The following is a 15,136-nucleotide window of genomic DNA, read 5'->3' as shown; positions in this document are numbered from 1 at the left end:
GACATGTAATGTCACTTTAGTATACAAAATACACGAACATAAATGTCTAATATATTATGATTTATTCATTTTTGTATTGACCAAATATTATCGTTTTCGATACACTTATGTTTGGTTTTCATACATAAAACCAATTAATTAATATCTTAGTATTAATTTTTAGAACATTAGCGTCTTTTCGTTTTCTCCATGCACCACGTGACTACGCAGCTATGATTAGTGATTTTTTTCTTACGCAATGACGTAAGCGCAACGCAAGTAATCTGACCAATCACAATCAAGATTATTTGAACAGTTGATTGTCATTGGTCAACTCGCTTGCATTGCGCTTACGTCCTTACATTGCGTCCTAGTGGAAACCAAGCTTAACTCTCATTTTGTTCATTGTCATGACCGTGCGTAGAATAACTTTTTGACTCGACAGCTTCCAGTCGCGTGGTGCGTCGTGAAACGAAAGGACGCCGTTACTTAAATATCAGCCTCTGTTTTACAGACAAACAAACATATAAAGAATTAAGTATTGAGAAATATTCCCGGGCTTTAATAGGACCTAATTTATGTCGAATAATAATATATACATTTGTCCAAATTTAAATCTAAAATAAATGATTTACACAATTGTCATAGCAACCCAACCCCATGATTGATATTACTAAAAATTAATTATACTTAAAATATGCACACAAATATAATAATAATAATAGGTAAATGATGCTCAACCATATTGGCATTTTGCTAAATTAAATTGTCATTGTCATCTGTCCATATTTAATGAAGTAAAATGTACTATACTTGCATATGTGTTGTTTGTATTATAAAATGGATACCATGGGTGTCTTATATAAAATGTGGTATAAATATTCATTGGAAGAGGTGATACAAATAAAAATCGTAAAAAAAAGAAAGAAACATGACAAGCACAAGGAGTTATCCTCCAAGCTGCGGATAACTAATTATTTTATTTTATTTTTTATTTTTATTTTATTCAATCAAAACCAACAGCGATAAATACCGCCACTAACAGGTTTGAAACATAAAACAATACAACATCAAAAACGGTTAACAATAAAATACAGCATTATTAAACAAATTAAGCAAATTAAAGCATAAACAATATGTTTGTAATACATTACAGTACAAATAACACAAATTCTGGTCCTCATTTTTGGAAAGTGTTATCACATCAAACTATCGGTAATTCAGATACTGAATAATATTTAGATTCCCATAGACATAATGATGTCACATCACTATCATATTTGTGAATACCACTACCATATTTTGGCATATCACATTTTTTTTCAAACTAATTTGATAGTGTAGACAGAGCTTTACATATTCTAGTTCTTTTTACTGTGTAGTTTCTAATTTGATAGTGTAGACAGAGCTTTACATATTCTAGTTCTTTTTACTGTGTAGTTTCTAATTTGATAGTGTAGACAGAGCTTTACATATTCTAACTAGTTCTTTTTACTGTGTAGTTTCTAATTTGATAGTGTAGACAGAGCTTTACATATTCTAGTTTTTTTTACTGTGTAGTTTCTAATTTGATAGTGTAGACAGAGCTTTACATATTCTAGTTCTTTTTACTGTGTAGTTTTCTTTTTAAAAGAAAGTAAATTTAACCACCTTTTATTTTATTTTAATATACTGTAACACAAAATTCATTCAATATTATACAAAAATAAAACTAGTGTAGAGCTTCTACGTATGTGGGCTTATTCCCGAGATCAATATGTAATGGCCTGGCTGAAAATTAGAGGTGGGCCTATACTCGAGTCAATACAGAAGTATATGTTTATTCATTCAACTCCTTTAGAAAAAGCTTTATAGTGGATTTAGTTTAGATTTGGTTGATTGCGGACTTGGTATTGGAAGCATAGACTTAGTGTGGTAGTGACCTTAGTGCTAGAATGTTCCATCCTTACATGATAATAGCTGGCTCAGTAACGGAAGCACCGATTGACTTGTGCGGCAAAATTCTTCCACCGTTAATGTAGAGTTCATCTTTAACGATGACGTCTTCTCCTAATACTGATACATTCTCCATTCTTACCTACGTATAAAAAAAATAAAATCAATATTTATTGAACACTGTGTTTGGAGGTTATAGTACACAATAGGCAATTGTTTATGGACAATGACCAGTCCGTACTCACCCATTGACCCACTGTACATTTTAGATGGACAATGACCAGTCCGTACTCACCCATTGACCCACTGTACATTTTAGATGGACAATGACCAGTTTGTACTCACCCATTGACCCACTGTACATTTTAGATGGAAAATGACCAGCTAGTACTCACCCATTGACCCACTGTACATTTTAGATGGACAATGACCAGTTAAATCGTACTCACCCATTGACCCACTGTACATTTTAGATGGACAATGACCAGTTAAATCGTACTTACCCATTGACCCACTGTACATTTCCAGCCTATAATTGACGACTCAATCCAAGAATGTGATTTGATTATTGTGCCCTTAAGTACTGTGCTTCTCTTGATGCAGGCCCCATCCTCTATGCTAACACCTGGTCCTATTACAACATTTGGTCCTATACGACAATTCTTGCCTATCTTGGCTGTGGGATCCTACAAAAACAACATCAACATTCATTAAAGCTCTGTCTACACTATCAAACTTTATGTGACAAAAAAACATGATGATGTCATATCACTACCATATTTAAGCATATCACACTTTTGTCAAACTAGTTGGATAGTGTAGACAGAGCCTTATATTATGTTACTGTCTGTCTGTCACACGTTTCATGCAATTACACTCCAATGCTGTTTACTAATTGTAACATTATTTGTTTAGACATCTTTTGTTTCTATCAACGGTATGTCTACCAAAATTAAGTAAATGAAAACTTACAACTAGTACGTTTCCAACGACCCCGTCACCTTGGTAAAGTTCATCTGGAGACATCTGTTTTTTGTGATTCAGGTACATACACATGCCGATGAGGAAGTCCTTGGGTTGTCCCACATCCATCCAGTAACCTGAAATAGATATATAATAGTTAAGGTACCCAATCAAAATCGTTTTACTGGTCAGTGTTTGGGATCAAAAGCTATCACTAGGTTGATAGTCACAGAGAATTTGTCCATGATTTAGTTAGTCGTATACCTTTACTTTGACACAACATACCTTCTAATTCAAATGCATAAAGTTGAGAATCTGCTGCCATCGCTGGAAAAATTTCTTTTTCAATTGATGTGGGTTTTAACTGTATAAAGATAACAATACAAATTCATATGGTTAATACATTAAATATCAGTTTACTATATTTTATATATTGGTTGAACCCAGGACTTTGGATTTGAAGGGCAAGCACTTTACCACAGTACCACTAACAATTATTATGTACCTGTATTCTTTCCAAGATGGCTGGACTGAAAATGTACATTCCAGCGTTGATTCTGTTTGAGACAAAAACTTGAGGTTTTTCAACAAAACTTTCGATTTTACCATTTGTTGAATCATAAACTACAACACCATATTTGGACGGCTCTTCCACCTTTGTTACCTACAAGAAAACATTTTTTTGGGTGTTTTTTTAAATCAAAAACCATTCCGATTTTCTGTAACATGCAATTTGAAAACTTTTAACAGATTTGAATTTAAAAACGTACCACAATCGTTCCTTCTTTTCCATGTTTCTTATGAAATTCTAACATTTGTTGAAATGGGAATACACAACTAATATCGCTATTTAAAACGAAAAATGGTTCGCCGTCCGATTCTAAGATCTGTCTTGCTAAGGCTAGAGGGCCAGCTGTGAACAAAACAAATTATGCATTTAGTTTCCAATTTTCATGCTCTGTCTGCCAAAATATGGCTAGTGATATGCCCAAATATGGTAGTGATGTGCCTAAATATGGTAGTGATGTGCCCAAATATGGTAGTGATATGACATCACCATGTCCATATATGGGCACATTACATTGTCACATAAACTTTGATAGTGTATACATTATATTATATGTTTGTTGTTATTATAGTGTATCAATGTTTTTAAGAGGCAAACTAAAGATACCAAAAGCAGCATTAAATTTAAAAGGAAATATGAAATAAGAATAGATTTACAGCAACAAAAGTAAAATGTAGCAGAAATCAAAATGTAAAAGTTGGTGTATAGACATAGTAGTGGTATTACCACATGATATGACGCCAATACACCAAATTACCACACCTGTTCCTAGTGGTTCCTTTTCGTGAGATGTTGTTATCTTTATATCAAGCTGAAAATAAAAATAATAAAACAGTTTAGTGACAAATCAAAGATAAATAATAGGCCTGCTTTTAAGACAAAAATAATAATATTCTTTAGTATTTTATCAGTATCATATATTTTTATTCATGAGGCAATTAACAAAACATTGTTATTACAGTAAATAAGATACCCCTTTGAAACAAAAGCTATCGTTGTATATATGTTTATTTAAAAACCGAACACCTACTAATTCTTCTTGTTTTTTCAATTCTTGTTCCAGCATTTCAGCGCGATAACTAACGGCTAGCACGATTTCTTTAACGCCAACCTGCAGAAAAAAACACAATTTGTTTGAGAAAACTTTATTCTGTATTCCTAGATTATATACTATCTAATCAGCAAATAAAAAATGACCAAATGACCACTTACTTTGGCTAGTGCTTCAATTTGATGGACCAACATTGGCTTGTTGCAAAATTCAACAAGTGGTTTCGGACAACTAAGGGTCAGTGGCCGTAATCTTGTCCCGAAACCGCCAACTAGAATTAAAGCTTTCATTGCGTCTGATCAGGTGTAACAATCTGAAGAAAAAAAAGATATATTATTTGTTATTGCAGGGTCAGTACTAGCAGGCCCCTATTTAAAGGGAACAAACACACTACCCCAACCAAACCCCTCTCACTGTTTTAATATATTGTTTTTTAAATGTTGCCTTTGTGTACCTATTCGCTAACTCTACAGACATAAATACATTAATTTAAACAATTATTAAACGGGCAAATGCTAGGCTACGATTCACACATACAGCCTAGCCCTACAAGGCTACAACGACATCCAGCGAGCAGAACGCATCTGCTCCCCTGGCGAAATGTTTCGCTGCAGGCCTAGCGTACGTGTATCATTAAAAAATATACTTTACAAGATTAAAACTACCACAAATAATCAGCAAGCATATACAACTAACTCGGGATATAAAGAATCGTGCAAAATATGTCAAAATAACCTACCAGCAGTTGCAAAACCAGGTAAATCCGCCACGTACACACTGTGTAATTACACAATTTCAGTGTGTCAACAAAAACTAAACACAATAGTTACCACATGATAACCATTGACCCGTGACCACCCATCCAAATTAAACCATCTTCCGCGTTCCATATTAAGAAAATTTAAGAAAACTTAAATCTATAATTTATATATAGATAATGATAGATGAATGGAGAATTGAATTACAAAAAATATCAAGTCTCCACATCTATGAAACATTAAAATCAAAACTAGGACTTGAAAACTACTTATTTGATAAAACTAATTTTGAAGGTGCTGCATTAAAATTTAAAGTTCGTTCAAATAGACTCTACCTTTGAATGATAGAACTGCAAATTGGAATATTGATAATAATAAAAAATGTAAATTATGCGGTACGAAGACATCCATCATTTCATCCGTAATTGTCCAGCTTTAAATAATATACATAATCAGGAATTATTTAATTTATATGTGGAAATGTATAGAAATGGCAGCAAGATATGTTTGATACTTTTTATACTTCCCATGAAAATAATATATTTTGGGATACTCAGATAATTTAATTGATAAAGAGTGTGAAAATATTTTGGATAGTTTTTGTAAAAGATACCTAAAAAGAGCATGGAATTTCGAAATGATTCACTGAATTCCATGACTCAATAACTATGTTATTTATTTTATTTATTCGGTATATAAAAATATATTACAAAACGACAGTCAAGGACTGAAATGAAATGTATTACAAATGACTAAAAATTAGTTAAAATTGCTATAAAAATAGAAACATCTTAATAAAATTAGATATCGTACCATACAATTAAAAACATACATGAATAAAAAACCTTAAAACCTTCACTTATTACATATCTAAAAAAGAGCTAGTGGTGCCTATTAATTATCTACATTGCTACATTAAGTAAATTGAAAAGGGGAGGGGAGGGGGTTGGTGGGTTTCGTAATAACCTGTGTTTAGTCAGGTGATTATATTTAATACACTTTTACTATATTTTGTTTTGTATTCATTTGTGTAAAGTAATGATCTCTGTATGTATCGATTTTAATGGGGTGGTGTAGGATAGGGGCTGTTTTTTGACTTTATATTTTTCTCTATGTAATTCATTAATTGTTATATTTTATATTGTTATTGTGCATTTCCAGGTACCAAAACGGCTATCCAAATATACCTCTGCAGACGGGGGATGAAACATCGTCCTCTAATACACGTTGTTATAATTATCTTTAAGTACGCGCGCCTGCTGTCAATCTGTCAAAATATTAAGTACATACTGATGACGTCATTGTAATGAATTCCAAATATTCTGTTTGATTAACCCATAGAGTTCACCACACTGTCAAATAAGACAATTTTGATTGACTAATTTAAAAAAAAAATTAATTAATTAGTTAAATCCAGGTACCAAATAAATAACTTATGTGTAATTTCATTTTTCCATTCTATTTCTTCCTCAATAGAAAATGTTAATATTTATTTATATATTGAAGTCTATGATAAATTAAGAGCGTTTTATAATAGTTTTTCTTTCATTGATATACAGTACAGTATAATAAATATTGCAAATTCCCCTGACATTAAAAAAAACATTAATAGCGCCTTCTATAATTAATGTTGCGTACAGCACAGCAGAAACAATCCCCTGACATTTAAAAAAAGAGCATCAGCGCCCTCTATAGTATTATTGCAGAATTCAAATTATCTGTCATTTAAAAAAACAGTAATAGCGCCCCCTATAATATTTCTTAAAACCCATTTCCGGTGTTAAAGAAAGAACATAATTGGCCCCTTGTTGTATGCCACTGATTTCTGGATGATTGCACCCGGGTGAAGTTGCATGGTCCGTTGCTTGTGGTCGTCGGAAATTCGAGGCTAAGTTTTGCAGTTGTATCTGGGAAAAAAAGAACTTTATTTCTGTTGTTTCCGATACTTTGCAACTTGGAAAATATAGTTTTCCGGAAATAAAGGTAACCAATGAATGAATAGTAATTAATTTAAGATAAAACTTTGTGACAGTTGAGTAGGCAGTAAGTTCGGTGTGCATGTCGTCTGCTCAGAAAAAGTTATTGAAGTTCAGCTACTGTCTGTTCCCAGAAAGAGGTGCAGTGATCACAAATTAGCCTAGGTAGGCCTAGGTGGTAAGCTTATTTTGTTAGAAACGTGAGATCAGATTGTTTAAATAAGAATTTAAGGATACATGTAAGTTCCTCCTTCTTCCAGAACTCATAAAGTCCAGGAAAGTTAACATAAAAAGTTAAATAAGTAAACTTTTGAGGCAAAATTAATTCATGCAATCAAAGTAGATCTGTCACTTTTTCAAACATACTTATTTTTTTGTGTACATTATTGTTTATGTTATTGAATGTGAATTATTTAAGGTGGAAATAAACGTTTGTATGTACTTTTCTGTGTTTTTTTCATGTTTTTTCTTATTAACTGTTTCACTTTTGTTGTTAACTTTAGAATTATAAATAAATATTTAAAATAAATAATGCTTTTTATTAGCTATATTGATTTGGTCATGATTTCTTCAATTCATATTTGTGATGTCAAACTCCACTACACAATTTTGGTCTTAAAAATATCTTTAATGTTGCAATGTTATTTTTATCAAATTTCGTTATTTGATAAAATTTGTGGCCTAATAAACAACTTGCTGAAAACAGAAACGGTTTGACAATATATGTCTGTGTGCAAGAAAGCTTGACCCAACTTGACCTCCTGCAACATTTTAACATGTATGAACAATTATAATAAGGTTTACAAAATGTTAGTTGTAATTGGCAAATAAATTTAATATATTTGTTTACAGATCCTGGAATACATGTCTTTGGATTTCTAAGTTTTCAACTTTGGATTCAAAATGATTTATATTTTAGGGATTGTACTTTTGCAAGGTAAGTAAACTTTTAAAAATAAATAATTTATAAACAAATATACTGTATGTGCATATGAATTTAAAAAGCCTGTACAGTATAAATAAATAGCATTTCTTTCTTGAAGAAAGAAATGCTATTTGAAATAATAGCATTATGTTTAAAAAAGAGACAGTTTAACTGTAATAATATTACAATATTATAATACTATTATTTTGCACTTTTTAATTTTGCAATTTACACCAAATTTAATAATAAAAATGTTGTGTTTACTGTTAAATTTATTATTTTGAATCTCTTATTACTGTATAAACTGGCACACTTGATATGACCCCTGACCTCAGCTTGAAATAATATAAATTTGATGACTGGTAGCTCATCCTTCTGGAATGTCACAAACCTTTCTCAGCTTGTTGTCACTTCATGATTATAAAATAGGTCACTTACTAACTTGGTGCTGAGCATAGACCATTTAGGCCTCAAGCAGAATCTTAATAACTACAGTACGTACACTAAGGTCGTGTTCGTACGGTGGTTAAAATAAGCGCTTAATTTCACCCATGCCTCGGGTTATAAATTGAGCGTCGTTCGTACTTGAAATATTTAACCGCTTAAATGCTTAATCGACGAATCACAAACTGAAAATTACGTTTTAAGGTCAGTTGTCTTTACAACCTACGACCCCATTTTCGCGCGCTAGTCTCGTGTTGTATATTTTTTACTCGCGATCTTTCTTTACAATAACAATTACTTGCTACCTTTTACACTGCTTATCCTTGCGACAAACCTTATGCCTCTTAACGCCGATAATCCTGCCGAAATATGCCTTCTCCTGACGACCATTATTCTACTCCTTGACGAAGAATTTGAGCCCAATGTTACACGAAACACCACCGACCAGCTAGGCCTACTAAGCGGTCTACACCAACAAGGACAGCACCAGCTGACGATCGCTTTCGAAGCGTGTATGGAAGAGCTTCGTAGGAGAAATGACGGGCCTAGGCAGCGAACGTTTGTCAAAATTTGACACAACGCCTCTATCGGAGATTTATTATCCTCGAAGGCCGAGTATAATTGGATTATCGCTGAAATAACCTGCAAATTTGGTGAACATTTTGCCTCGAATTTTTTGTAGCCTGAGGCAAAAGTTAATTGGGTCACGCGAACGGAAATCGGGAATAAGCTGGTATTTTCAACACCTACAAACAGGCCCTAAAGTACTAAAAGGGAGGGTAAGGCACCAGGGACCGGGTCAATCATTCACTTAGTTAAAACATGGAGGAAAAAATAAAATTTTCCTCCATGGTTAAAACAATAAAACAACAATAAAAAGATATCAAAAATGTTATTTATTGGACAAAAAATTAAAATTTGTGCTGAAAAAAAAAGAAGTAATACTTGGAAATTATTTTACCGGTTCTAAAAAGAAAAGGTAATTCAGGAAAGATGCTGCTGTAATATTGTATTCAAAATCAATGATGTATAAGTTTTTGTTTCCTTTAATAACAAATTTGATAATTTCCTCAACGTATATTGTCAAACTTTACAAGCTAGAATGTCTACAAACTTTACAAGCTAGAATGTCTACTAACTTTACAAGCTAGAATGTCTACTAACTTTACAAGCTAGAATGTCTACAAACTTTACAAGCTAGAATGTCTACAAACTTTACAAGCTAGAATGTCTACTAACTTTACAAGCTAGAATGTCTACTAACTTTACAAGCTAGAATGTCTACAAACTTTACAAGCTAGAATGTCTACAAACTTTACTTTATTTCGTATGTGTAGTTCGTAATGTGTATTTCGTATGTGTATTTCGTATGTGTATTTCGTATGTGTATTTCGTATGTGTATTTCGTATGTGTATTTCGTATGTGTATTTCGTATGTGGCTTTAAGTAGAAATCAAAATTCAACCTACTTACTGTAGGTAGTCAACTAGCAGTATGCTAGACTCTAAAATTTCTAGTTGAACATTTTAAAGTAACTCATGTTTGCTGGTTTTCTAGCAAACTTTAAGGATCTTTAGCATACAGTGCCAACTTTTCTTGCATAGTAAGAATGCTCATTCTGCTAAAAGATTTTTAGCAAATGTTTGCCAATGAAATTGTTAACCTTGAATAAACCCAGCAAATTAGTACAGCTATGTAGTAGATTACTTTACATGAATGTTTGCTAGTTGTAAGATTTATGGCGATTCTAACAGAGGTTGACTTCACCACAAATTCATAGACACTGACTCACCATTCTCTACATCATCATCATTTTGTTTACAAGGATGCAGCCCAGCTAGCATGATAAACAAAACAAAAAATGGGTTTCAAACAATTGAGCCAAGAAAAATACAGAATTTTAGAAAGTTATAAACAAAAAACAACTTTTTAGAATTTCTGAAACTTATACATTTACTGTATTTGAGGTTGTGGAATGCAATTTGTACTGTTTTACATTAGAATGATGTCCTTCTACATTTACTGTATTTGAGGTTGTGGAATGCAATCTGTACTGTTTTACATTAGAATGATGTCCTTATACATTTACTGTATTTGAGGTTGTGGAATGCAATCTGTACTGTTTTACATTAGAATGATGTCCTTATTTTTTCATGATAGTACTCCTAAAATAACTGATTAAACTTGACCCTTGACCTGAATACAACTTTTAATATTGATCTGTTATATAATTAATAATACCAACTGAATTCTTTGCTGGTGATTGGGTTTGACCTCCCCTTGACCTCCCCTTGTGTCAGGTCAAGGGAAAATATGGTGAACATATTAGCTGGATCAGATTGCATGGATTGCCTAAGGGCCTGTTTCTATTGAAAAATAAAAAAAGAACGGTTTTTTGGAAACCGGTTTCGGCTGTTGTTTATAAATAAAGATCGCGTTGCAGCTCAATTTTTACTCCAATAAAACCGGTTCCGTCCATGTGCGTTCGTTATGAATGACGTCATTATATACACCACAATGCAGTTCATTAGGCGGAAGCGCGATTTGATCGAGGTCATGTTTACTTTTTTTCGCATAGCGCGATCCCCAAGAAATAGCATCCATTTCATCAGAAGGGAGAATTATTACCTGAAACGTTATTGTGGTCCTTGGTTAAAGTATAGGTACGTCGCACCCTCTGATATTGTCAAGTTGAACTCGTCTATTTTTCACACGCTTTACAATTTTCTTAAAAACATGTAGCCTAGGCCTATAATACGTGAGTCTTTCTTCCGACTCCCGACAAGTTCCCTCATCTTCTTTCCTTCACATATTTTTTACGAACCTCGTAATGGCATCGGTCAACATTTTTTAGTTAAATAAAATACTCACTATCTAGAGAAATAAAAATGACTTAGGCCTAGGTCCTATCGCGCGAGTTTGACTGCGAGTTGACCGCAATCATCCCAGTGCAGCAGACTGCAGAGTTCAGTTTTTGGGGTCAAATTGAGACCGCGATTGTGTTGCAGCTAAAAATTGCTTCGCGGAAACCGGTTTCAGAACGGTTCTTTGCGATCGAGACCGCAATCAATTGGGGTTTTTGAAACCGTTTTTAAGATCGGTTCTTTTTTGTGGTTTTTTGTGGGGACCCATTTCTGCTGGCAAGAAAAAACGGTTCTTGAAAAGAACGGTATTCAAAACCGTATTCTCTGCTCTATAGAAACAGGCCCTTATACTGTACATACTATAGTAAATCACAACAAAAGGATTCACTGGGTTCAAAAGGGAAAACTTATTAATTACAGTTAAATCATTAACTGGCTATAAATTTAGAAGTGGAAAATTCAATTTATTACAGTTAATTATTTAAATTGTAAATTCATGAAAATAAACAAAAACAGAACTAAAAGTTGGAAACAAAAGATAGTACAAAACTCCAATAAAAACTTTTAGCTAAAATGTTCAAAACTCTTTGATTATTTTAAAGTGTAATTTATGTTGTGGAAAATAAGTACTGTATACAATGTCATGGATTGTACAGCATGATCTTAGTATCACTGGTCATCATTTTGATACAACAAATGTGGTCTGCAATAAATAATGTTTTTGTCCTTTTTTTGTGTTTTATAGCTTTAGCTGTTCGAAGCCAAAGTTGTGAAGGGGAAAGCTGTCACCCAGCAACAGGTGATCTTTTGATTGGCCGAGAAAATCAGCTGACGGCAACTTCAACATGCGGTTCAGACGGGCCGGTACCTTATTGCATCGTTAGTCACTTACAAGACGAGAAAAAGTGCTTTTATTGCGACTCCAGAGATCCGTGGAGGAAAATTGATAACGAAAATAGTCACATGGTTGAAAATATAGTGACGTCGTTTGATATTGATCGTAAAAATCGTTGGTGGCAGTCTGTTAACGGCGTTCACGATGTTTCGATCCGGTTAGATTTAGAGGCCATGTTTCACTTCACTCATTTTGTTATGACTTTCAAGACATTTAGGCCAGCTGCAATGATAGTCGAAAGATCGAGTGATTTTGGGCAAACTTGGAACACGTATCGTTATTTTGCGTATGATTGTGAGACGATGTTTCCAGGAGTTAAGAAAGCGCCCCTTAGACGAATCACGGATGTCGTTTGCGAACAGAGATACTCAAATGTTGAACCTTCAACTGATGGAGAGGTACACATTTTCTTCTATAATTTTTTACATTTTCTAACATAAAACATCGTCAGCAGATATTTCAATTATGGTGTAAAATGATCTACCGTATAATCCGGTGTATAAGTCGCACCTGTGTATAAGACGCACCCCCTAACTGAGAGTAAAATATCGGTATTTTTTATATCGTCGATGTATAAGACGCACCTTATATTTCATCAAAACAATGTTTTTTTAAATTGTAATCAATATTATTGTAATAATATATTTTTTTATATCTACAACGGCGTCCTTTATTTAGGTTTTTTCTTACCTAGGCTCGGCCGCGCCCAGCCTCAACAAGTTCTTTCTAACTTGTTATTCATGAGTTTCGCACCCGCAACAACATCGAGTGCATGACCGTGTGTGCAACACGTACGTGTCTGCGCTAGCCTCGCTCGATCATTTCGAGAGGGCGCACGTTTTCACGGACAATCGTATTCGATTAGTATCTATGTATCCGAGAAGTGTGTACGCTAGGTCCATGCTATAATCACCTTGAGAATATACTAGTCGAATACCGTACACCATGTGGCCGCCAAGAAGGGCTTGCGCTGGGGGTACGGCGGTCGGCGATCGTGCGTATAACTATAAATACTATTCCAATCATACATAAACGTTTACAAATGAAATTTTATCGGAGCGCCTAAAACAGCTCCATAATGAACAAATCTTTTCATCATATTTAGTATAACATCATGCTAAAATGCCTTGAAAACTAGGCAGAAGCAGGTTGCCGTTATGTTAGTATACTGTAGCTAGGCCTAGCCCTAGCCTACTAAGGCCTAGCAAACGAGGTGACGATAGGCCTATGTACAATCTGTGTGGTGAGGCATTTATGTTCGGTGTATAAGACGCACCCTTAATTTAGAGGTCAAATTTGCGTGTCAAAAGTGCGACTTATGCACCGAAATATACGGTAAGAAAACAAAGGTATACTAATGTATGTTTTATCATCAATTAAATAAGTATACAGCACTGTAGCATGAAAGAGCAATTAGCTAATGAAATTACATCATTTCTATCATTATTTAATTAAACCAAACAATGGTCGATCTTACGAAATATTAGATTTAATTTAAGTATCAAAAACAAACAAAAGAAACTTGATCTTACAACAAGTGCTCTTGTATTCTTACTCTGTGGATGCAGTACAATAGATCAACTTAATTTTAGCATTAAAACTTAAGTACCTCTTATACCAATCAGTACAATAAATTTATTTTTGATTGAGTTTATAAATCATTATAAATATTATTATTATTGACATTTTTCCTGTTTCTGCGGCCAAGAAATTGAGGGTAATTTACATGGTTTATAAACCAGTTATTTTTTCAATAGCAGAAACAGACCCATAATATTTGATAAAAAACATGACATAAAAAACTCAGATGAATGTATTTTTATTATCTTTGTACTGTAGGTTATCTTCCGAGTTCTACCACCGCACATCCAGAGCCAAATCCGAGATCCTTACTCCGATGAAGTTCAAAACCTCATCAAGATCACCAATTTACGAGTCAACTTCACTCGTCTGCACACGCTCGGTGACGTCCTACTAGACACGAGAGAAGAAATCAAGGAGAAATATTATTATGCGGTGTATGATATGGTTGTGAGAGGGAGCTGTCACTGTTATGGACATGCTGAGGAATGTATTCCGATAGATGGCGATGTTGAAGGTATACGATTAGATCGAAATACGGTGAGTGCTCTTTTATTGAACAATTTATAAGAGATCATGTCAAAATGATTCTAATGCAGTTACAACATTTTCTACTGCAGTAAGTTAAAAACTTACTGCAGTAAGTTTTTAGTTTTATTCAATGTAAAACCAGGCAGAACCAGGATTTTGAAATAAGGGCCTAAAAAATAGTGAAATGAAGTGGTAAACTTAATTTAATGTGCTATCTTTTGTTACAATTTGTGAAATTAGATGGGAGCCTGGCGGTTGGGCACCCCATCAATCTCTACTTGGTATGATTACCCCAAAAAAACTTGCTAAATACATTTTGACATGGTAACTAAATACTGTATAAATACTTATCTACTTTGAGGAGGCCACTTCTATAGAATTAATTCAATATTCATTGTGTTTACTGTATGTTGTCTAAATCTGCATTTTGTTAGACATGTTTATTTAAAAAAACTCTTTAAAATTGTTTGTTTATTCTATTAAAAAAGTGTCAAAGAAGTTGATTTGTCTGATATTGGTTACATTCATAAATCTACTTTGATTATTATTTCCAAAACATTTTCTAAACTCACAAATAAACTGTGGTTTTCTTTCTTTCTCCTTCCCACTGGCTAATCACTTGTTATTGTGATTATGTAGTTGGCCTTGGTTTCACTCTACTAGTTG

At 33.5% G+C, this 15,136-nt stretch overlaps 2 protein-coding genes across 2 annotated transcripts in view; one reads left to right on the top strand and one right to left on the bottom strand.

Moving 5' to 3' along the window:
* Positions 1 to 493: 493 nt before the first annotated feature.
* LOC140058421 (mannose-1-phosphate guanyltransferase beta-A-like) lies at positions 494 to 5,318 on the bottom strand. The gene is made up of 10 exons (XM_072104022.1): positions 5,236 to 5,318; positions 4,658 to 4,809; positions 4,476 to 4,556; positions 4,208 to 4,256; positions 3,648 to 3,790; positions 3,383 to 3,541; positions 3,163 to 3,241; positions 2,887 to 3,014; positions 2,418 to 2,600; positions 494 to 2,056 (listed from the first exon to the last, which is right to left on the bottom strand). Exons 2-10 carry the CDS (start codon positions 4,784 to 4,786, stop codon positions 1,925 to 1,927), a joined length of 1,083 nt encoding a protein of 360 aa, XP_071960123.1. The 5' UTR covers positions 4,787 to 4,809; positions 5,236 to 5,318; the 3' UTR covers positions 494 to 1,924.
* Positions 5,319 to 7,052: 1,734 nt separating this feature from the next.
* LOC140059251 (laminin subunit beta-1-like) overlaps positions 7,053 to 15,136 on the top strand; it is a 38,125-nt gene continuing 30,041 nt past the window's right edge. The window contains exons 1-4 of the mRNA XM_072105117.1: positions 7,053 to 7,237; positions 8,083 to 8,167; positions 12,209 to 12,756; positions 14,198 to 14,479. Of these exons, the coding sequence (XP_071961218.1) occupies positions 8,134 to 8,167; positions 12,209 to 12,756; positions 14,198 to 14,479 (864 nt within the window). The 5' untranslated portion in view covers positions 7,053 to 7,237; positions 8,083 to 8,133. The remainder of the gene's footprint in view (positions 7,238 to 8,082; positions 8,168 to 12,208; positions 12,757 to 14,197; positions 14,480 to 15,136) is intronic.

The sequence above is a fragment of the Antedon mediterranea genome, chromosome 9 (assembly GCF_964355755.1).
Source record: "Antedon mediterranea chromosome 9, ecAntMedi1.1, whole genome shotgun sequence".
Taxonomy (NCBI): Eukaryota; Metazoa; Echinodermata; class Crinoidea; order Comatulida; family Antedonidae; genus Antedon; species Antedon mediterranea.
Note: the sequence above shows the minus strand (reverse complement) of the source record. Positions and strands in the feature narration are given on the sequence as shown.

Coding starts and splice junctions, on each gene's coding strand:
- LOC140058421 (XM_072104022.1), bottom strand. CDS start 4,786: ATGAAAGCTTTAATTCTAGTTGGCGGTTTCGGGACAAGATTACGGCCA. Junction 4,257..4,475: donor TGAAAAAACAAGAAGAATTA/GTAGGTGTTCGG, acceptor TTTTATTTTCAG/CTTGATATAAAGATAACAAC. Junction 3,542..3,647: donor GAAAAGAAGGAACGATTGTG/GTACGTTTTTAA, acceptor GTTTTCTTGTAG/GTAACAAAGGTGGAAGAGCC.